Below are 24,895 nucleotides of genomic sequence, written 5' to 3' on the forward strand. Positions count from 1 at the left end.
AGTTAATCGGTGTTAATGTCATAGCTCTCATTTTAGTAGTCTTATCATGAAATGTGTTTATATTTCTTAAAAATTTGTTTACACTTATTTAATTTTGTGTGCCTATGTGTATTGATATGTAGGGGCCATGATGCACATATAAAAATTAGAGGACAACTTGTGGGAGTTGGTTCTCTTTCCATAACATATATGGATTCCAGGTATTGAACTCGGGCTTATTGGTCATCAGATTTCTTGGCAAGTGCCTTTGCCTACTGAGGCGTCTTGCCAGCCCAACAATTCATTTGTTTTATGTATACATTATGTAAATAGGCTCAAAGAAAGCAATTTTAAAGTCATGATTTTAAATTTGTTTATTTTGTGTGTGAATGTGTGAGGGTGTATGTGTGTGTATTGATGTAATCAGAGGTCAGAGAACAATTTGTGGGAGTTGGTTCTCCTTTTGCCATACCACGTGGGTCCTAGGGATCAAACTGGTCATTAGGCTTGATGACAAGTGTCTTTAACTGCTTTGCTAGCACTTGTATTGTGATTATGGACCTGCTATATTAGCCTAGGTGTAAAATATTCTATTTGAGGTACTAATATTGGCTCTCGAAATTTCAGGTTTTGGAGCATTTTGGATTTTTATTTTCAGATTAATTTGTAATAAAATTCTTGTTGGAGTTTACATCCAGTGAATTAATGGGGCAATTTTTATTGCTGCATGAAAAGTGCCTGGGTAGTGCAGACAAGAGGGGCCTAAGCTGTAGACGCAGAATGCTCACAAAGAATAATGTGCAATTAAAGAAAAAGCATTCCAACACCATATAGAGGAAAGAGTGGTCCAGAGCTCAGGGGAAAGAGAGCATGTCTACATGGAGGAACTGCAGTGAAGACTCAGAATTTTTAAAGATTTATTTATTATATATACAGTGTTGTGCCTGTATGTCTGCCTGCACGCCAGATCTCATTACACATGGTTGTGAGCTACCATGTGATTGCTGTGAGTTGAACTCAGAGCCTCTGGGAGAGCAGCCAGTGCTCTTAACCTCTGAGCCATCTCTCCAGCCCAAGACTCAGAATTTTAGGAGTTTGTGAAGACTGTATTGGGTTGTGTGTATGGGTACATATTCATCTAGTACCTAATTATGGGCAAGGGGATTTCTTTTGCTATTTATTCTCTTGCCTCCCAGCCCTGCCTATTCTTTTTCCTGCCTTGCTATTGGCTGTTCACCTCTTTTATTAGACCATCAGGTGTTTTAAATAGGTAAAGAATCATAGCTTCACAGAGTTAAATGCAGCATAAACAAAAGCAACACTTCTTTACATTACTAAACAAATGTTCCAGAGCATAAACATAAGTACCCCCCTTGAAATAATATTCTATAACAAGAGGAATATGATTATAGCATTATCAAAATTAACCTGTGCTCAAGTTGACACAATTCAAACTTTGAAATTCTTTTCAGTAGCATTTATCTACTGAAAATTGCAGTGTCTAGCTGTTGAGGTTGTTCCCGTTTTTTTTTTTTTTTTTGGGGGGGGGTCTGTGCACTGGCATGTGTGCTGTTCGTGTGTGTGTGCTTGTGTGTGTGTTATTCTTGCCTGTGTAGGTGTGTGTGGAGGCGAGAAGTTGATGTTGGATGTCTTTCTCAATCACTTACCCACCTATTTGTTGAGATGGTCTCTCATAGACTTGTTTTGGCTAAAGCAGCTGGCTAGTGACTGAGATGCACCTCTCCCTGCCTTCTGTCTGGAGTTACTGATTCATGCTGCCTCTGCAGTAACTCACATGGGTGTTGGGGATTCCCAACTTAGGTCCTCCTGTTTGCACACAACTGCTTTAGTCACTGAGCTATCCCGCCAACTCCCAAGTTTTCTAAGGCTTATTCTCTTAATTTAAACAGGATTGTTTTTAGTTTAGTGTATGATTGTTTGCCTCCATGTATGTATGTGTACCACGTGTATACATGGTGCCTTCAGAGGCCAAAAGAGGGTGTCAGATTCTTTGGGACTGGAGTTAGGGACACTTGTTCACATTCATGGATAGTTTCTATTTTGGTATTTTTCAGGTTAGTATTGCTGAAGATGAGAAGATCTGCAGCACCAAGTCAGGTGCAGGGAAATTCCTTTAAAAAACCAAAATTCATACCTCCAGGAAGAAGTAATACAAGTCTGACTAAAGAGATTACAAAGATGGGTCCAGATATAAAACTATTTCAGGTAAATAAAAGAAGGGAATCATAATATGAAATATATATACTGCCTAAAACTAAGTATGGTGACTCATACCTGTAAGCCAAGCACTTGGAAGGCTGAGGCAGGAGGATTGCCATAAGTTCAAAACTAGCTTAGACTTCATGAATTCAGTCCAGCCTAGTCTTGTGTAGTGAAACTGTCTCAAAGCAGTCAAACAAATAAAAAAGAAAAGAAAAAGAAAAGAAAAAGAAACATAACAGCAACAAAAAGTAAAACCTTGTTGCCTATCAGAACTTTCAGTGTCTTCTGACAAATCTTCCAAAATTCCTAGAAATAATAACGTGGCCTTTGTTAATAGTGCTGGTGGCCATGTTGGAAGAGCAGCAGGTGGCCACTGAACTTCAGGAGATGGGCCCACCAGGAAGCTAAGCAGTGATGGGTGAATCTACCCCACCATAGGCAAGTGGGCAACCCACCCCTCCCGCCCCAGGGCTTCGGCTCCAGAATGTGTCTTGCTACTTTTCTTTACATGTTTGCCATTGCCTTTTTTCTCTACTACCTGACATGGTATGGATAGGTGTAGGGGATCCCCACTGCTTCTGATGAAGGTGTGATTATTCATGGAGATAGCCTATTCAACTGAACATTTTAAACTGTGGATTATTATGGAGATGATTTCCTCTTGTACTGTTTAATTGAAGCAATGACTTTATACAATTATACTATTAAATAGAATTTTGATGGTTAAGGGTTTTTAACAAATGTACTAAGGGCTGGGTGGTTTTGGTGCACGCCTGCCTTTAATCCCAGCACTAAAGGGAGGCAGAGGCAGGCGGATCTCTGTGAGTTCGAGACCAGCCTGGTCTACAAGAGCTAGTTCCAGGACAGCCTCCAAAGCCACAGAGAAACCCTGTCTCAAAAAACCAAAACCAAAACCAAAACCAAAAACCAAAAACAAAACCAAAAAAACCCAAGGGATTATGTAAGGGATTATGATAGAGGTTAGTTTAGTGGGAAGATTAATATAGGTGAGGGCAGGGGCTGCAGAAGATAGAAAATAAGAACAAGGAAGTGTCACATAGCTAGAATTTAGGCGTTTTATTTGAGGAGCCATATAGACTATGGTTTACGTTAATGATTAAGGAAAACAATCGAGTCCCAGGAGTTAGCTCAAGTTCTTTTAATCTTGATGCTGTGAAATATGTTCACGGGTTTAGGCATGCATCATAGCTAAAACAAAGCTTTCAATAATGACTTCATGTAACTAAAAAGCAAAGAATTAGATGGTCAGTCAAGATAATTGGACAGGCATTTAAATTACGAAAAGTGAAACTAGTAGCCTGTTTTTCTGACAATTATAAAAACTATTGCCTATGTAAATGGTTATGGCTGAAAGGCCCTGATCTGATGGATGGGAAGTATAGAAGATAAATGTTTAACTGAGTGGGGTTTCTCAGAAAGTGCATGAAATATGTTTTTATGGTGATTATGTAGTAACTGTGTAACTTTTGGTTATGGGAAAAATTCCCTCTTTGTAATGAACTTGGTGTGAGGCATATGAAAAGGGTGTCTGAAAAAGAGAAGAGAAGCTTTTACACTCAGAGAAGAAGTCTTTGTTCCCAGTCTCTCTGACCTGTAAAAGACTGGACCGTCTCTGCCGCAGTAAATAAAAATCTTTTCAAGGAAGAGGTGGGGTATCTTGGAAAGTCATCCTATGGGCTGGTGGGGAGGTTCAGTGGGTAGAGACACTTGCCACCAAATCTGACAACCGGAGTTCAATCCCCAGGACCCACAGGGTGAAAGGAGAGACAACCATAAGTTGTCCTTTGATTTCACATGTGTTCTGTGGCATGTGTGTGCACACATGCACACCTGCAGAATGCACAATAAATAAATATAACAAAAAAGTCTAGTTAGTGTTCTTTCAAGTTACTGATTTGATGAGTTGAACCTTGGGATACAGTGGTTTAAAGAGAAAAATAACAAATAATTTATATAATTATTTCAGACTTTTACATCATCATTATGATTATTATTTTTCTTTGCTGGGATAAACCTAGCACCTTGCACATGGTAGGTAAGTGATCTTTGATGGAGCTACAATCTCAGCCTCTAGGTGTTCAGTTTATAGAGAGCAAACGCTGGGCCAGGCGTGATTGTGTGTACCTGTAATCTCAGCATTGCTGAGACAGGGGATAGGGAGTATGAAGTTTTGTGTCAAAACAAAACTGCTAGAAATGTCTTTATAAAGCTTGTATAAGAAACAGAATTATATTTTTTATTTTATGTGTACTAGTGTTTTCCTGTATGTATGTTTATGCCCCATGTGCATGCAGTGCCCCACAGAGGGCAGACAGTGGAGTTGGATTCCTGGGAACTGGACCTCCAGATGGCTCTTAGCAGCCATGTCGGTTTTGGACATTGAACCCAGGTCCTCTGCAGGAGCAGTTAATGCTCTCAACTGCCTAGCCATCTCTCCAGTTCTCAAAGGATTGTGCTTGTTTTAGGTCTAAGAAGAAAGTTCTTATATGCACAGGAGGTATATAAAACATAGAAAGTATATAAATCCTTTCTACTCTCTAATTTTTTAACCCATGTTTTAGATTTTAAAGTCTTAATTTTTTACTTTAAATTTTATGTTTTTTTATGTGTATGGATGTTCTATTTGTATATATTGTATATATCTGTGTTTCAATCACATGCATGCCTGGTGCCCATGGAGGCCAGAAGAGGGCATCAGAATCTCTGAGACTGAAGTTATGGACAATAGTGAGCTGCCATGTGGTTCTAGAAATTGAACTCAGGACCTCTGGAAGAGTAGCCAGTGCTCTTAACTGCTGAGCCATCTCTCCAGCCCAAGTCTTATTTTTTAAAAATGTTATTTGGAGGTAACCATAAGCTTTATTATCATTTATTTGTTTGTTTATTTTTGAGTCAAGGTCTCTGTAGCCCAGATTGGCCTGTGACTCTGTGTATCCCAGTTTGGTTTCCAAGTTGCTTTGAGCATCCTGTCCCTGCCTGTTGAGAACTGAGATTATGAATACCTGGTTTTTGAGATTTTAAATGGATGATTAAGCTGGGCGTTGGTGGCACATGCCTTTAATCCCAGCACTTGGGAGGCAGAGGCAGGCGGATCTCTGTGAGTTCGATGCCAGCCTGGTCTTCAGAGCGAGTTCCAGAATAGGCTCCAAAGCTACACAGAGAAACCCTGTCTCGAAAACAAAACAAAACAAAACAAAAAATTATGATTAAGTGGCATTGATTTCTTTTGCAACATTGTGCAACCATCCTCATTGTTGTCAAAGTTTTCTTAGCAGCCCAAACAGAAAACTTTGTGCATTATACAGTAACTCTGTACCTAAAACTCCACTCATTAAGGATACCACCCTATTCTTTCTTTGGTTAATGACTTTTATTTTCCATAAATTTCACACCTTCATATTCTGCAAAGAAGTGGAATTGTGTGCTGTTTGCCATCTGAGGTTTGGCTTATTTCACTTATATTTCCAAGGTTCAACTATGTTGTACTGTGTACGGAAATTTTTTTGTTTTGTTTTATTTTTCAAAACAGGGTTTCTCTGTGTAACTCTGGCTGTCCTGGAACTTGCTCTGTAGACTAGGATGGCCTGGAACTCAGAGAGCCACCTGCCTCTGCCTCCAGAGTAAAGGGGTGCACCACCATTCTGGCTCAGTGTTTGTTTAATAAATTTACAAAGTTGTACAACTATTGCCACATTCAACTGTCTCTGTTTTCATGACCTTAGAAAGAAACCTTACATGCTAACTGCCACTCCCTTTCTGTCCAAGTTCTCCAGACTTGACATGGCTAACGTATTTTGTCTCTAGACTTGCCTGTTATTGATATTTCATATAAATCAACTCATGTAATACATGTCCTTTTGCAACTTGCATGGCTTTTCCCTGTAGCATAATGTTTTTAAGGCTATCCATGTTGTAGTAGGTGTCAGGAGTTAATTTTTATTACAGAAATACTAGTTTTCTCTTGCTCTCATAACATAGTGCTGTGGATTTATGGACTTAACAGAAATGTATTATCTTGGAAACAACCACAAACCCATCAATAGGTAGATGAACGATGAGCAAATCTGGTACATACACACATCTTGAATGTTTACCTATACAGGGCGTACCATATTTTAGTTGTTTTTTTCTGTTGCTATAATAGAATACCATGACCAGAATCACCTTGTAAAGGAAGAGCTTTTTTGGGTTTGCCGTTCCAGTGGATAAGAGTATAATGGTGGGGAAGCATGGCAGCAAGCAGCTGGCATGGCAGCATGATTAGGAAGCAGAGGGTAAACTGGAAGTAGGGTGAGCCTATGAACTCTCAAAGACCATCTCTACTCACATACTTTATCCAGCAGGGCTGTGCCACCTAAACCTCCCCAGACAGCATCACTAACTAGGGACCAAGTGTTCAAATGCCTGAGCCTATGGGGGGCAGTTTTCATCGAAATCACCACTGTGCAGTACCTCTCACTGGGCTAAGATCAAGGTGTCGGTAAGGCCTGCATTGATATTTGGAGGTTTTAGGGAAGAGTCCATTTACTTACCTGATTTCTTGATCTTTCTACCTGTGCTGGTTCAGCATACCCTACTAGGATGCAACAGCTGTGCATCCAGCCTCTATTGGTCACTGTGGTCTCCTTTTCCATTTTCAAGCCAGCATTGGAATTTGCTGTTTCTCTGTTTTTCTGCAATTGAAACTCATTTGGTTAGATTGGCTCCATTTGAATAATGTAAAATAATCTCTCCTAAAGTCTCTAACTCTTTTTTTTCTTTTTGAGGGGGAAATAGGTTTCGAGACAGGGTTTCTCTGTGGCTTTGGAGGCTGTCCTGGAACTAGCTCTTGTAGACCAGACTGGTCTCTAACTCACAGAGATCCGCCTGCTTTTGCTTCCCGAGTGCTGGGACTTAAGGTGTTTGACACCACCACCTGGCTAAGTCTCTAACTCTTAATGCAGCTTCTGAGCCTCTTTGTCACATAAGATGGCAACATATTGGTAGATTCTGGACACTAAACCATATCTTTGAGAGTGTTTATTTCACCCACAACACTTAATATTCTGTTGTAGTCATTTGCCATGCTTTATATATTTCATTCGTTAGTTAAGGAATATTTGGTTTGTCTCAGCTTTCCTTTGAAGGCACTGGAGTTTAAACTCAAAGCTTTGTGTTTGGTAGGCAAGTGCTCTATCATTGAGCACTTGATTTTTTTTTTTTAACATTTTTAGTTATTTATTTTTATTTCATGTGCATTTGTGTTTTTGCCTACATGTATGTCTTTATGAGGCTGTTAGATCTCCTGGAACTGTAGTTGCAGACAGTTATGAGCTGCCATCTGGGTGCTGGGAATTGAACCTGGGTCTTCTGGAAGAGCAGCCAATGTTCTTAACCACTGAGCCATCTCTCCAGCCCCAAGCACTTGATTTTTGAGACAGCATGTTGTATAACTCAGGCTGGGTTTAAATTGCTGTGAAGCTCAGGTTGGTTTTGAACTTGTTGTATATCCTAGACTGGCTTCCCAGTTGAAACCCCAGCAGCTTCCCTGCCCCCACCCCAGTACCTATTGTTAATACAGATATGTAGAAACTGGCAGCTTGCTTTAAATTTAGAGCCTATTATGTAAAAATGTAGGAACTTAGATTTAATTCATGTATAAAATATTTGTTTCTTTTTTTTTCTTTTGGGTGCTGAACAGTCACAAAATGATCCAGCTGTATGCAGTTCAAATCTTCAGCCTACTAAGGGAAGCACTAGGGAAATGGATCTACTTCATACAGGTAAGATAGTGATTTTACTATGTTTATACTTACTTGTCAGGTCACAGTGCTATAGAAATGATTATTTAAGAATGGATGGTAATTTGATAATTGTTGGTGTAATACCGCTGGATTTTTTTTTTTTTTTTGCTTCAGATTATCTGTTATCAAAATTTATCTTTAGAAGTTGAATTCATAACCATTTAATTAAAAGGGTGGGTGGTTTGAATGTTTGCCTTTCATGGCAAGGCCCTGGGTTTGAGCCCCAGTACTGGCTAAGTAACCAATCAGACAACCCTCAAAACCATGTAATTGAAGTTTTGTATTTTGCAATAGGTGTATGTTTAAAACTATAGGAAAATTGTTGATCAGGTACAATTTTTTTTTTTTTTCATTTTTCGAGACAGGGTTTCTCTGTGTAGCTTTGGAGCCTATCCTGGTACTCGCTCTGGAGACCAGGCTGGCCTCGAACTCACAGAGATCCCCCTGCCTCTGCCTCCCAAGTGCTGGGATTCAAGTGCGCCACTAACATCCGGCCAGGTACAATCTTTAAGTACCAATTAACTGTGTTTGAAGTTCTGTAATAAACATGTTGATACTGCTAAAGTTGAAGAGATAAACTTGATATGTAAATCACTTTATTGTAGTCTGTGGTAAGGTCTGCAGAAAGTCAGGGAGACAGGAATGAGATGCAGAGTCAGTGAGGAAAAAACACACAGACTTTTTCCTCAGGGATAAAAGATGTTTCTTTTTTTTTTTTTATTATTCTGTTGCTTGTTTTACTCTATTTTGTTTGTTTGTTTGTTTGTTCTTTTCTGTTTTTCTACCCTGATGGTTCCTTTCTTCTTTCCTGATGACCTCTTTCTCTCTACTTCCTGATGTCTTCCTTCTCTGTTTATTTTTTCCCTTACAGTTTATATGTCCTAGCAAAAGCTTTCAAGCAATATAAAAATTACATTCTATTTTTTAAGTGAATGATTACAGTGAATACATGTAGGGAGAGATCCCATGGCAGGGGACATGGAGCGGTGCATGAAGCAATGGGGAGTTCACCTCAGTTCAAGAGGGGCAACCGCGGGTCTCCCTGACCCCTGGAGCGCCTCCAGTGGTAGTGGGGGGAGTGGGGGGTGTGGGGGTGAAACCGAAATCCCACTCTGACACCTGTTGATGAGGAACAATATCGAACCCGAGACAGCTGACTGAACCCCATGAAAGCGAGCCCGGCTCCTCCTCGCCCTTTATCCTACGCCCTTCTAAGTACCTGTGACCACGCCCAGCAGGGCATCGGGATCTCTCCCTACAAATACAAGTAAAAAACAACATGTTTACAATTTCCCTTACATGATTAAACATTTTACATATCACAGGTGAAAAACAAATTATATCCCCAGGAACCCATATACATGCATGTCCAAGCAACTTTTATAGATTAACAGAGTGTAAGTACACAAGGTATTTTTCTCAGCCATTTATTTTACTGGCAGACTGCATTTGCGGTTACAAAGGATCAATCATTTTATTATTTATCCCAGCAGTCTGGAGGCAGAGGCAGGTGGATCTCTGTGAGTTGGAGGCCAGCTTGGTCTGATACAAGTGAGTTCCAGGACAGCCAGGAGTGTTATTTAGAGAAACCTTGACTTGGAAAACCAAAACACAAAAACAAAACTTAAAAGAATTACAAACTTTTATATATGAAAAACAATCAGTCAGCTCTACTTTAAATCTTCTGGGTTCATACTCTTTTATCTCAGGAAGCTGGGGGCAGAAATGGGTACCTTTGATCACAAACACATTCTAGCAAGAAAGGTAGGTACATCAGCCAGTTATAGCCAGCCTGGCCTTCTTTTTGTTCCCAGACCTCAATGAGTCCCTCGCTTAACTATTGTAAGTGTGCCTTTTTCTAAACTTTAAATTGTTCCCCAAGATTTTCCATCTCAAAGCCATTAAAAAAAAATCTTAGCCTTAAATCATTATGTAAAGCTTTGTTTTGGCTATGATATACACAGAAACCCGAGAACACATCTCCCAACATTAAGGTTAAAAGAACTTGAGCTGTTTTAGCTTCTGGGACTCAATTGTTTTCCTTAATTGTTAACCTAAACAGTAGTCTATAAGGCTCCTCAAGAGAAACTCATAAGTCCTATTTGTGTAACACTTCCTTGGTCCCATTTTCTATCCTCTGCAGCCCCTGCTTTATCAGGGGTATGGCAACACTATATCATGCCTTTACCTATATTAATTTTCCCACTAAACTAACCTCTATCATAATCCCTTACTATATTTGTTAAAAACCCTCAATCATCAAAATTCTATTCAAATTAACACTTATTGTATAAAATCATTGCTTCAGTTAATCAGCACAGCTTAAAAGGAGTTCATTGTCATAATAATCCACAGGTAAAAATGCCTAGTAGAACGGGATATTTCCAAGAGATAATCACACTACATTAGAGGCAGTGGGGAATTCACACCCATTTACACCATACCAGATAGCGGAGAAAAATGGCAGTGGCAAATATGTAAAGGGACAGCAGTAGCAAGAGACATTCTGGAGCCAAAGCCCTTGGGGCCTTGCCTATCTAATACTCATCCATGCCTTACATTCTGATGGGCGGAACATCTGAAGCTCAGTTGCCATCGGCTGCTCCTGACATGGCCACTGGTAAAGGTCAAGCCAGCTTTGAATTATTAATGCAGGAAACCTAAACATTTAACCTATGTTCCATTTCTCCATGGTTGATTGAGTTACAATAATTATGGTTCCTTTGTATCTGCTAGAGATACAGGTAACTTAAGAAATAGAAGTGAGATAGTTCCCAGAATTTATTCAGCCTTTCGAAAGGCATACTTTTATTCATGTTTCTTTGAACGGACAGATTCTGGGAGCTGGCCTCAACTCTAGGGCTACTGAATACTGACTGCATAATCATTTCGCCTTTTTGTGAATTCATTTCTTGTTGGTAGAGAAAGGAATTCTGTATTTTCCTGGTTAGCCATCCTACTTCCATGTCAGAATGAGGATGAGAAAGACTTCTTCTGGAGCTGGTTTCAAGCACAGGTCTGGGCTTATTGGTGTGGCTACTGCCTTGTCTCTGATTAGCTTTCCTTTCCTTCTTACTTCCCTCCCAGACTTCCTTTTTTTTTTTTTTTTTCTTTTTATCCCAGGCTTTCTTTTTCACTGTCAGGCCTAGGGTAGATAATTAATGTAATTAATCCTGTGTGCCTGGTCTTCCTTTCTTCCTTCCTTCACTCCTTCCTTCCTTTCTTCCTTTCTTTCCTTCTTCCTTTCTTTCACCATAGTAGCTGATCTCTTTATCTGAGAATGATGTTTTTACTGTGAGATATAATATAATCTGTTATGACTGGTGATTTGTGTCCTACCCATAATTTGTCATTCCCTTCAATACTAAATATGAGAACGAGTTAAGAGTTAAGATAAATTGATGAGTGAATTAATAAACTTAGCCATTAGTTCCTTCTCTGATTTAGTGAATTCACTGAACTGGGGAGCCTATTCCAACTGTCTGATACTCTTCTGCCTCTTATTCAGAGAGGTCAAATTGGAGAAAAGACCCCAAGAAATGTTTTGTTCTCTGGTGGGTTTCTGCAGTGGGATTTATCATAGACAAGAATGAAGATGAAAGACATCTATTGTGTACAGATGGTACCTTTTGGCATCCTTTTAATTCTAGATCTAATTCATTCTGGAGGGGGATGTAATTCTGTATATTTCAGTTAAAATATGTCCCCACATTACCTTTTTGTTTTGTAAAATTTCACATATGTAAAGAAGTTGAAAATAGTTCAATTAGCATTCTCAGTTCAGCATTTGATAATATGCCTTATTTATAGTTTCTCTCCTCCCATGCCTATGTGCTAGGAGTTGAACCTATGGTCTTATGCATGTTAGGCATGTTCTTTACCACTGAGTTCCAGAAGATGGTTTGTTTATTTTCTTTCTTAATAGAAAGAACTCCAATAAGTACATGTGACTACATTCTGCTTCCCTGGGTGCTTGTCTCTTTATGGTACTATACATTTGCAGATGATGTTCTTTGAGGATAAAGGTGTAAGTTTACCTCTGATGACTTCCCAAGGTTCAGAGAATGTTCTTTCTGTGGAAAGAGTAGGAGAAGAGCCAATTTCTGGATAGCCCTTGTTAGGGTTCTTATTGCTGTAATGAAACACCATGACTAAAGATCTGGGGAGTAAAGGGTTTATTTACCTTTCCAAATCACTGTTCATCACTGAAGGAAGTCAGGACAGGAATGCAAATAGGAGTTGATGCAGAGGCCATGGAGGGGTGCTGCTTACTGGTTTCCTCATGGCTTGCTCAGTCTGCTTTTTTATAGAACCAGGACCACCAGCCCAGGGTGACACCATCCACAAAGGGCTGGGATCTCCTCTATCTATTGCTAATTAAGAAAATGTCCTATGGGCTTACTTACAGCCAGATCTTATGGATGCATTTTCTCAGTTGAGGTTCCCTTCTCTCAGATGATTCTAGCCTGTGTCAAGTTGACAAAAATGTATCCAGCACGGCCCTTTTCTTTATTAATAGTCTAAATGAGTCATCTTAGCTTGGGCCTGTGAGAACCAAATCCTGGAAGAGGGGAATTGTGAGTTGAATATGTTCCCTAAAAAGGTATAAGTCTCTAAGTCCTGATATCTCTGAGTGTGACTTTCTTTTTAAACGGAGGTCTTTGCAGATGTAATCATGTTAAAGATGGAGTCATACCTGTTAATGGTTGTGATGGTTATTCCTGGTTGTCAACTTGACTACATCTGGAACTAAAATCCAAAAAAAAAGGAGGGCATACCTGTAAGGGATATTTTTGCTTAATTTGAAGTAGAAAGGCATACCTCTAGTCTAGACTTCCTTCCTTCCTTCCTTCCTTCCTTTCTTTCTTTCTTTTTTTTTTGAGATGGGGTTTTTCTGTGGCTTTGGAGGCTGTCCTGGAATTAGCTCTTGTAGACCAGGCTGGCCTGGAACTCACAGATATCTGCCTGCTTCTGCTTCCCAAGTGCTGGGACTAAAGGTGTGCGCCACCACTGCCCTGCTCAGCTTCCTTTCTGATAGAACCCGGGACCACTTGTCTCGGGTGTAGTAACACCCACAATGGGCTGGGTCCTCCCACATTGGTCATTCATTAATCAAGAAAATGCCCCATAAGCTTGCCTATAAATGGATCTTACGTGGGCATTTTCTCAATGGAGGTTTCTTCATACGACCTAGCTCAGTGTTTCTCAACCTGTGGGTCTTAGGTCACCTAAGACCTTTGGAAAACATAGATATTTACATTACAATTCATAACAGTAGCAAAATTACAGTTACGAAGTAGCAAGGAAAATAATTTTATGATTGAGAGCCACTACAACATGAGGAACCGTATTAAAGGGCTGCAGCATTAGGAAAGTTAAGAACTGTTGTAATTAAAAAAAAAAACGGCACAAGAGAGAAAGACGCCATGCAGAGGGGTTTTTTATTAAGTGAAAAGGATCGGGAAAGCGGAGGAGCATCGGGAAAGAGAGGTGGGGGATGGGGAGGACAATGGACAGACAGAGAGGGAGGGGGTAGGGAGAGGGGTAGAGAAAGTGAGAGGGAGGGGGGGAGAAGGGGAGAGGGAGGGGGGGAGAAGGGGAGAGGGAGAGGGGGGAAATGGGATTGGGTAGGGCCCTTTTAAAAGGGAACATAGTGAATAGGCACAGGTGGTGTTCTTAGTGGCAGCAGCTGAGGGCTTGTCAGATCTCCAAAGGCAGGCCAGTAAAATGCCTAAGTACTATCAAGATCCACTAGTTTAGCTTGTGTCAAGTTGACAAAAACTAGCCAGCACAGGTTTACATATTTGAAAAAAATTGTTGTCTATATTTTCTGCAAATAGCAATTAACTAATTGTTCATTTTATATATTTAGTTGCTTATTTATGTGTGTGTGAGTTCATATCAGAGGACAGCTTGAGTCTGTTTGCTCCTTAACCATGTGGATCCCAGAGATCAACTCAAGATAATCAGGCTTGGCAGCAAGCACTGTCACCTTCTGTGCCATTTTGACTACTCTGCATTTTTTTCTTTTTCATTTCATTTTTACTGTAATAGTGTTGATGCAAAAATATAACTTTTACCTTAAAAGGAATAAGGGAGTTTATTCTGGAGCCAAATATGAGTGACCATGGCTTGGGAGCACAGATTTAGGTTACCCCAAATTCTGCATTCTTATATGGAATCAGTTTCATGAAGTTTTTCCCCCAACTCCCCCAGACAGGGTTTCTCTGTAATAATAGTTTTGGCTGTACTGGAACTTGCTCTGTAGACCAGGCTGACCTCAAACACACAGAGATCTATCTGCTTCTGCCTCTCGAATGCTGGCATCAAAGGTGTGTGCCACGGCCGCCACCACCACCACCACCTAGCTCAGTTTTCATGAAGTTTTTATAGTAACAGAACAAAGGAAGTCATAAATCAAGGAAATTGAACACATTGGTGGAAACCTTAAGTAGGTAGTTACAACAGCAGATTGGAGAAATCTTACGATAGGCCTCATGCTGTCTGAGGATTCTTAGCCTTTTGGTTGATGAAAACTAGTCTTTTGTGAAGTTAATACATACCAAAAAGTTTTTATCTGTTAGTCTGAGGATGTGGGACCCTACACAGAGGAGGTTAAAGATAGCCCAAGGAGCAGGGCATGGTAGTGTCTTTAATCTCAGTGCTCAAGAGCAGAGGACAGGCAGATCTTTCTGAGTTTGAGGTCAGTGTAGCCTACACACAGCCAGGACTATGTGGAGAGACCTGGTCTCAAAAAACAAAAATAAGGAAAACAAACAAACAAACAAAACAAAAATAAAATCCTAAAATAAATTGTAGCTAGACTTTGCAGTCACTGCAGTTCTAATCTGCTAATCAGCCTTGCAGAAGCTTCATTTTGAAGCTGTAGTTTTTCCCTAGGAAGTTTCGTTCATAAAAGTTTATCTTTGAAGTCTTTTTTAGTGCATTTAGAACTAAGTTACTCCCCCACCCAGTGGTGCTAGGGATTGAACCCAGAGTGGTAGGTAAGCATTCTGTCACTGAGCTGTTTACCCAGCCCTTAGATACTTGTTCTGTAGCAAGGTATGGCCTTGTCTTCACTGTGTATCCTAGGCTGGTCTCAAAGTCATGATCTTTCTGCCTCAGCCAGGGTTATAAATGCATGCCAGTGTGTCTAACTAACTTACTCTTTTAAAAAGCTGATTCCATTGTATGAGCATGTCAATGTATTACCAATGAATATTTAGATTGTAAGGTGTGGTGGTTTGAAAGAAAATGGCCTCCAAAGGGAGTGGCACTATTAGGAGGTATGACTTTGTTGGACTAGGTGTGCTCTTGTTGTAGGAAGTGTGTCACTGTGGACGTGGGCTTTGAGGTCTCATATATGCTCAAGATACTGCCTAGTGTCTCAGACCACTTCCTGTAGCCTGTAAGATATAGGACTCTCAGCTACTTCTCCAGCACCATGTCTGCCTGCACAACACCATGTCCTACCATCATGATAAATCGATGAACTGTAAGTGAGCCACCCCAAGTAAATGTTTTTCCTTTATAAGAGTTGCTGTGGTCATGGTGTCTCTTCCCAGCAATAGAAACTCTAAGACATATGAGTCTTTTGATATTATAAATGAATATATATATATATATATATATATATATATAGTGTGTGTGTGTGTGTGTGTGTGTGTGTGTGTGTGTGTGTGTGTGTGTGTGTGTGTGTGTGTGTGTGTGTGTTGTGTATGTGTAATACCTTGGAATAGGGTGATGGTCACAGAGAATGTACACTCATTATTCTGGTAGATAATGGTCAGCTGGCCTTTGCAGAGGTTAGTATGTATCTGTGCTCTCATTAGCAATGCTTGAGCAATGGATGTATTCTTTTTTTTTTTTTGATGCTCAGCTGTATTATAAGTATATACTTATACTTTTTGATATTTGGTAGTTTAGTAGTTAAAAAATATGATTTTTGTTGTATTTTTAAGTTTAAGCTTTTTGCTATTTAAATTTTCAGATTATTTGGGTCAGACATGGTAATACACTCTTATAATACCAGCCCTTAGGAGGTTGAGTAGAGTTTTGCTTCTGCCTAAGCCATATAGCAAGATCCTCACTTCCCTAAATATTCAAGACTAACATTAATAGTCATGAAATGTACTTTTGTGTGTGTTGTATGATGTGTACCTTTTCTAAATTTGTTCAAAATAAGCTGCTGGCATGATGCTCTATGCACCCTCAAATTTTTGGTGTGTGTTTTATAAATAAACTGTAGAGCCTCATGAATGTGCTCATGCTCTTTAAGAATAGGCTCTGGGGTCTGGAGAGATGACTCATAGGCTGCTCCTCCAAAGGACCCAGGATCAATTCCTAGCACACACATGTGACTCTAAGTTGCCAATACTTCCAATTCCAGAGGATTTGATGTTCTCTTTGACCTCTGCAGGCACTGGGCATGCACATGGTGTACATACATACATGCAGACATAAAAATAAAGTAAATCTAAAAATAATTAAAAGTAGGCTCTATAGAATGCCCTTGTCTCTTCCACCACATGAAGACACTGGACACTGCTATCTATACAAGTTTCTGAAAGTGTGCCTTCACCTAATGCTTAATATTCCAATGCCTTGATTTTGCAATCGCTGGTCTCCAGGATAGGTAGTAGGAAATAAATTGCTGTGCATAAATTAGCCTGTTTGTGGTATTTTGTCATGACAAACTGAATGGATTAAGATACTGTTTATAGCTGGGTGGTGGTGGTGGTGCACGGCTTTAGTCCCAGCACTTGGGAGGCAGAGGCAGGCAGGGTGTCTGTGAGTTGAGACCACCCTGGTCTACAAGATCCAGTTCTAGGACAGCCTCCAAAGCAATACAGAGAAACACTGTCTCAAAAAACCAAAAAAAAAAAAGACATTGTTTATGGTAAAAAGCCTTTTTTCCTGTTAGTTCGAGATTATGTACTGGCCTTTAGTGTTTTTTGTTTGTTTGTTTATTTATTTATTTATTTATTTATTTGTTTATTTATTTATTCATTTTTGAGACAGGGTTTTACTTTGTAACCCTGGCTGTCCTACAACTTGATATGTAGACAAAGTTGACTTGGAGCTCACAGAGATCTGCCTGTCTTTGCCTTCTGAGGGCTAGGATCAAAGGTGCACACTGCCACAACCCAGCCTTTCCACCTTAGTTTTGAGACAAGTTTGTTTTGTTTTGTTTTTCTCTGAACCTGGTCCCTGACTTCCCCACCTCCTTACAGGGCTGGGCTTTTCACATGCTTTTGGAGAGCCATTTAGGTGCTTATAGCCCCACCCACTATGTAATTCATTTAGGCTGAGTTTCAACTTTGACTGTTTATAACTTAGATTGTTTTTTGATATTCCTTCATGATTTGGTTAAGCTTATACATTTTGAGGCAGGACAGTCAAGGTACGTGTTGTCAGTGTATCCCATTACTGGTGATATTACTTTCATTTGAATAAAATGGTGTGTGCAGGTTTCTTTTGACTCCATCTAAAATAGTTTCACCACTGTAGTTAATAAGTAACCTTGGAAAGTTACTTTGAAAGTATTGATATATTTTTTTTAATTGCAGTGCTGGGAATTGGTCCAGAATCTTTGTACATGCTAGACAAATGCTCTGCCTCTGTCCTTGCCTAAAATTTATTACTGTGATTTCTGCCAAAGATAGACTTTGTAAGTCCACTTATATTTATCAGTTGCCATTCTGATAAAGGGAGAATTTCTCCTTTTTCCTCATTTATTTGCTAATTAATTCACAAAACTTGTTTTAGACAGTGAATTGTAACACTGCTGTCAGTGTGCGTGTGTGTTTCAATGTGTGTATGTGCCTGTGTTACTCCAGCTAACTCAGACCTTTATAAGCTTTCTTATTTCTTTTCTGATAATCTTCATATTAAGTTTTTTTTTTTTAATTTTTTATTCCTTAATAATTTCAACCCAGGCAATGGTGGCGCACGACTTTAATCCTAGCACTCAGGTAGTGCAAACCTTCAATCCTAGTACTCAGCCAGGTATACAGAGCTTGTTTCAGGACAGCCAGGGATACACAGAAACCCTGTCTGGAAAAACTAAAAATAAATAAATAAATAAATAAATAGTAATTTTATAAATTGCCTTTTAATCAGAAACCTCAAATTTTTAGTGATATACAGTAGTATACATTATACTATAGTATCATAAGTCCTTAGATATTTTCACATTTTTGTTTATTGTATGTCATGTGTGTGTATATACATCACAGCACATGTGGAGATCAGAAGACAGCTTTGAGATCTGGTGCTCTCTTTCTACCATGTAGGTGTTGGACATTGAACTTTGACTGTCAGGCTCCATGTTAAGTACCTTTTACCCACTGAGATATCTTGCTAGCTCCTGGCCTATCTCTTAAAAGCAGCCAAAGGCTCTACTTCCCCTTTTAATTGAGAATGGTATTTAACAACCAAGGTTTTGTACTAGGTGTATTTGTTGAGAGAGCTTTTAGCCCTTCCAAGAATCAAAGCTAGGAAATATGTATCTGTAGAATATGGGGGTAAGTGGGGGGAGGAGAAGCATGTTGATATGGTCCCATGCAGCTCAGGCTGGCCTAGAACTCTGTATATAGGCTGATCATCCAGCCTCTTCTTTTCAGGTGTCAGGATTGCAGGTGTGTGTTGTCATACTGGCCTTTAAAGACACACACACACACACACACACACACACACACACACACACACACACACAAATAAATAGATAAATAATACTTTTGGTATGTCATCCAAGCATGATTGTGTAATCCCAGCATCAAGAAGCAGAAGCAAAAGGATCACTGCAAGTTCAAGAGCAGCCTGGTATAGTTAAGTTCCAGGACAGCCTGGTCGATGTTTCAAGACTCTGTCTTTAAAACACACACACACACACACACACACACACACACACACACACACACACACACACACACACACACACACACACGTACGTCAGTGGATACTTGGGGAGTCAGTTCTCTCCTACTGAGTAGGTTCCAGGAGTTGAACTCAGGTTATCAGGCTTCTATGACAAACAAGTGCTCTTACCCACTGACCTTGACTAACCCTTGACTGAACTATTTACCTTCCCTTTTTTTTTGTTTTTAAATATTCATTTTTGTACTTTTTTAGTATTATATAGGTTTGAATGTTTTGCCTTTGTGCGTATCTGTGCACCATGTGTGTGCCTGGTGTGCATAGAGGCTAGAAGAAGAGGGCTTCGGATTCTTAGGAAATAGAGTTATAGATGGTTGTGAGCTGCCATATGGGTGCTGGGAATAGAACCCAGGACCTTTGGAAGAGAAGCCAGTGCTCTTAACTCCTGACTCATCTCTTTAGACTTGATTTCATTATTTTTAATTGTGTGTATGTTGTGTGACTCTGTGGGTATGTGCATGTGAGTGCAAGGTGCCTGTGGAGGAGGCTTTAGATCCCCTGGAGCTGCTATTACAGGCAGTTGTGAGCTGATGATCAGTGTTCTGGATCTAAGCCACACTTAGATCCTCTGGGAGAGTAGTGCATGATGGTAACCACTGAGCCACCTCTCCATCTATTGCTTTAGAGATATTACAGACTGTGAGTTTGGGGTTACAAGTGTAGTTGAGTGTGGCACGTCACTTATTTTTTCTTTTGTTCTGTTCTGGGGACTGGGGCTCACATGGATTCACACATGCTAGGCATATGCTTTAAAACAGAGCTGCATTTCCAGCTCCTTCAAAGGGATTTTGACTTTATAGATAAACCTTGAAGGGCATTTGGATTGGAACTAATTGTTTAAAGCTTGTCAACAGTTGATTGAGGAATATTTCTCTTATTGTGACTTTTTTCCTTGTATAACATTGAATACAGTTATAAGCAATCAGATATTAATCCATTTATTATATCTTTTCCCCATAGAAAATCTCTCATAGAAAATTCAGAACAAAGCTGGGTAGTGGTGTACATGCCTTTAATCCCAGGATTTGAGAGGCAGAGGCAGGTGGGTCTCTGAGTTCAAAGCCAGCCTGGTCTACAAATCGAGTTCCAGGACAGCCAGGGCTACACAGAGGGACCCTCCCTGTCTTGAAAAATTAAAAAAAAAAAAAAAAAGAAAGTAAGAAAATTAAGAATTAAGGAGGCCATCCTTTGTGTTTAAGGCCTTTTAATGAAGATTTAGGTTGATGAATTGGATAGTTTTCATGATTTTGAAGGTGTGTTGAGTTATTTTTTCAGTCAGGAGGGAAATAAAATACATCTATTGTAAAGACACCGTTGAAGACAGTTCTCCCTGAAATATTAGCTTTTAGTTGTGGATAAAGAAGCTTTTAACGTGACTTGTATGTGGAGACTATTGGGATTTCTGCTGTGGTTGCAAGCAAATATATTCATTAAACTTTGTTCTGGAATCAGTCTAGTTGAGAAAAGGCCTGTGATCATTCAGAAATTCCGTCTCCTTTTCACCCTTCTGGCTCACGTGTATTCTTGAAGGAGTTACCCAGGACTCTTCAAAAGACTGGAACATCGTATTTTCTGTTGTGTATGGAGCATTGCCACCTTTTAGTTTATATGAGGTTTTCGTGGAGAGAGCTGTAGTCAGATGACATTTACATTAATTTGCAGTTCTTAATTCACATGGCTTTTAGAGATGTGTGTGAGTGCTTTCCCCTACCCCCAGTGCTTGGGACAAAACCCAAGTCTTTTACATGCTAGGAATTTTGCCATTGAGATGTGCTCTCTGCTCAAGGCACAATTTAAAAATATTTAAAAAAAAAAAACCTTAGGGCTGGTAAGATGGCTCAGTGGGTAAGGTTTGCTTCCATGCCTGATGAGCTGTTTGACCCTTGGACCTATGTGGTGGAGGGAGAGAACTGACCCCTGAATGTCCTCTGACCTCTATATGTGCATGTGTGTACACAATTACATAAAACAATAAGAAAATGTAAAAACTTAATTCTGTGTGTTTGAACTTTGCCATATGATGCCAAAGGATACTTAGACACAGTAAAATGGTTACTCTAGTAGAGCAAATCAACATATTCATCATCTCAGTCAATTTTTATGCCAAAAGCAACTAAAATCTACTTATTCAACACACATGTCTAACACAATAGTTTTATTAACTAGTTCTTATATTGTAAACTAGTTTTTAATTCAACCAACATAATTTGTTTTGTGTTTTGAAACAGGATCTCATATAGACCACACTGGCCTCAAACTCACTACGTAACTGATCCTCTTGTCTGCCTCTCAAATGCTAGAATTACAAGCTTCACCATCATGCTTGACCTCAGTGTTTTTTTTTATTGCATTTCTCTGATGATTAATGATGTTGAGCATACGTTCATGAACCTCTGACATTTTAAATTCTTCTTTTTTTTTTTTTTAGAAAGGTTTGTTTAGGTGTTTTACCCTTTTAAAAGTTTGATTATTATTATTATTATTATTTTATTTAGTAGAGCTGTGATTCAAGCCCTAGGGCCGCCTGCATTTCAAGCACTTTTTCTCTACTAAGTCACACCACTAGTCTGGGTTATTTATTTATTTTTTAACTCTCAATAATATATGCTGCCTCAATAGTGGTAAAACCAATATGGCCTTGTATAGAATATCTTCAAGTTCCTCTCCTCCCATCTCCTGTTGGTATAGTCACAGTTTTGCTATGTTTCTCATAGTTTCCTAATCCTTGCTGTCCCTCCTTAGAAAGCTAATAAAACTTTGTAAGACATGTTTTCCAAGTGGTCTTTCAGGAAAACTTTTTTTCCTAGCATGTGGTTTATACTTATCCACTTACTTGAATATGCTTTTGCAAGGGCCAATGTGGGAAAAATGAAATCATAATTTTCAGGGGTCTCTCTGACCACCAAGGCCACAGAATGTCAATCTGTGGAAGATAAAAAGGCAGTTGGGTTCAACATGTCTTATCCAGTGTTGATTTAAACTTCCAGTTTATTTTAGACATATATAAGCACAGCACAATTTGGAAAAAAGTCTCCTGGAAATAATTAACTCAATCACAACAAAGCTTAAGTCGTGACTGAATGGAAACTATTTGTAAAGTACAAGAGACATCTTCCTAAAGATAGGTTCTGAAGGTTAACTGGAAAGCAGACTGAAGATAAGGGTCTGGGGGAAGACAGAGTTATAGATTGACTGAGACAAACAAGCTCAAGATAAGGGATTGGGGAAGTCTCTGGTATGGTCTCAGGGCAAAGGTCACCCATCAGGCTATTAACCACCTTTGGTCCCAGTCTTCTGGGTGGAAAACATCTCTTGCTTTGAAGAGACAACCCTGTGTGTTTAACATTTTTGTTCCCTAGTGCTTATCTGTGAGCACAAAGATTTACGTGCCTCCTATAGTAATACTATTTAACCTTTGCTTTTAAATTAATTTCTTTGCATGAGGTCTGAAACTTGTGCTCTCCCTTTCTCAGCCTCCCAAAGGTCTTGATTACAGGTGTGTACCACTACTTCCAGCTTCAATTTTTCTTTTTAAACATTTGTCTCGGTATGTAGCCTGGGCAGGTCCTAAAGTTTTGATTCAGCTCTGTCTGCTAGGGCTGTAGTGTGTGCCACCAAACCCGACACATTCTCTATTTTGTTTTATACTATCTTCTCTTGTCTTTCATATGAATCATTTTTTTTTTATTGGTTTATTTCTTGTGGAGCTTGAGCACAGGGCTATCAGTTTAGTTTTTTACACTTTCAAGATTGAGTCAAAAGCTGCTTGTAAAATGGAGTCTTGCAGGGGGACTGTGCAGCCTACAAAACAACTTTACACAATATATAATAACTTAGAGCAGGCTGTAGCCTGATCGCAACCTTTTTTTCTGTCAGCATTTTTACATAAGTCATAGACTGGCCTTGGATTTGCTGTAATCTTCCGGATTCAGCCTCCGAAGTCAATTTTACAGTGACAGTGTCAAAGTCCCCTTGTGGATGGGTACCATTGAAAAGGCCTGAGATGTCATGTCTCAGGAGCACAGTAGTGCTTCATAGGGTCACCTCCAAATTTTCAGTTTTTATTAGTTTTGTGATATCAGGGTTCACAGCTAAGGACTGGTTCATTAGCCTATCAATACCACCTTGTAGCCTAATTCATTAGCATGTAAAAGCCTGCTTTTCGATTGGCTCACTTCTTAGCTGCCTGTGACTGGCTCCTGTCCAACAAACACTACATTATTCCAAGTTACACAAAATGGTTTCACTTATGTTTCTAACAGTGAGAAAGCAGGGCAAGTATAGAAAGTAGTGGGCTACCTTTTAGCCTGTCTAGTAGATGGAGAATGTCAGAGAAATGCCTCCTGTGCTTTAAGGAATTTTGTTCTGAGGTTGCTTTTTATTTCACAGTGCTTACTGTACTGTACTGTAGGGATAGCTGCTTTGGATCCCAAATATTAGCAGAATAGGGATTATAGCTTATGTATTTTTGTCTAACTTGCATTCTTTTTAAATGTACCATGCCAATATTGTTCTGTTAATATATAGAAATCTACCTCTTTTTTTTTTTTTACGTGTGTATGTTATATGCATATGTACATGATGGAGTGTGTGTGTGTGCTTGTGCTCACTCACTCACCTATGTGGGTGGGTGCATGTGTGTGTAGGCTAGAGTTGGTGTCCTGTTTTCCTGTGTCACTTTCTACTTTATTTACTGAGGCAAGGTTTCTGACAAACCTGGAGTTCTCAGATTGGGCTAGTCTAGCTAGCTAGTTTACCCTGGGGATCCTCTGTTTTTCCTTTCTAAATTTAGGGATTGCAGGTAGGTTGCCATGCCTATCCAGCTTTCCTTCTCTCTCCCTCTCTCTCTCTCTCTCTCTCTCTCTCTCTCTCTCTCTCTCTGTCTCTCTCTCCTTTCTTCACTTTCTTTTTCTTCCCCTTCCCCCTTTCCCTTTCCCTTTCTCTTTCTTTCCAGCGTTTCTCTGTGTAGTCGTGTCTGACCTGGAACTAGGTCTGTAGACCAGGCTCATAGATATCCCCTTGCCTCTGGCTGGGATTAAAGTTGTGTACATGTGGGTGATGGGGAACTGAACTCTGGTTTTCATGCTTGAATGACAAGTACTTTATTGTCTGAGCCATTTCATCAGCCCATTTTTCTCTTGACACTAGGTCTTGTTATTTATAGATCCTGGACTTGAGCCTGTGCTATTCTCCTTCTTGGGAGTGTAAGCCACTATACTCAGCTTTTACTCCATTTATTTTTCCTACTTTTTGAAAAGATAATACATTTAAAGCTTGTTGTATGTTGCCAGGTTCATTGGTCTTGTTTGTACATATTTTTTGTCTAGCACTCAGGATAATCATGAGTTGGAGGCCAACCTAGGCTACATTTGGAGTTTGAGCTACATAGGGAGACCACATAGGGAGACTCTGTCTCAAATCAACAACAAACAGCTTAAAAAACAACAACAACAAAAAAAACAGTGAGAATTCAGTAAGTTTTACTTGCTTCTTGGTTAAAAACATGGAAACAAGATGAGTAACGTTAGGGGCTGGACTATAGATGAGGAGTACAGCCAATGTCCAGCAGTCATAAGGCCATGTGCACCAGGAGACATCTTTGTAGTGTTTCTGTGCCCTACAGCTTTCTACAAAGCAGTTGTATCTGTATTCACTTTCATACTTTCTGGGTCTTGTGCTGAGCTCAGAACATTTGTGTAGGTTGGTAATTATTCTGTAGAATCAATCATTTTTACTTCCTAAACATTTATTTATTGTATGTATATGTGTATGTACAACTTTGCAAGTTGATTTTTTTCTTCCACCATGTGGGTGGGTTCCAGGGATCAAACTCACTCAGGTCATCAGTCTTGGCAGCAGGTGCCTTCACCGTATGATCTATCTTGCCAGCCTTTGATTGAATCAAATATGTTCAAGTTTGGTTTCATTTACTTATTTCTTTTGTTTTGAAG

General features: G+C 39.5%; 1 protein-coding gene across 5 annotated transcripts in view; it reads left to right on the forward strand.

Moving 5' to 3' along the window:
• The window catches only part of Rad54b (RAD54 homolog B), a 77,826-nt gene that overhangs the window by 1,820 nt on the left and 51,111 nt on the right, over nt 1–24,895 (forward strand). For 4 of the 5 annotated variants that reach the window (XM_027403519.2, XM_027403521.2, XM_027403520.2 and 1 more), the window contains exons 2-3: nt 2,055–2,205; nt 7,904–7,985. In XM_027403519.2, the coding sequence (XP_027259320.1) occupies nt 2,071–2,205; nt 7,904–7,985 (217 nt within the window). In that variant the 5' untranslated portion in view covers nt 2,055–2,070. The remainder of the gene's footprint in view (nt 1–2,054; nt 2,206–7,903; nt 7,986–24,895) is intronic. The other variant, XM_027403522.2, reaches the window with a different exon arrangement.

This window comes from Cricetulus griseus, chromosome 2 (assembly GCF_003668045.3).
Source record: "Cricetulus griseus strain 17A/GY chromosome 2, alternate assembly CriGri-PICRH-1.0, whole genome shotgun sequence".
Lineage (NCBI taxonomy): Eukaryota > Metazoa > Chordata > Mammalia > Rodentia > Cricetidae > Cricetulus > Cricetulus griseus.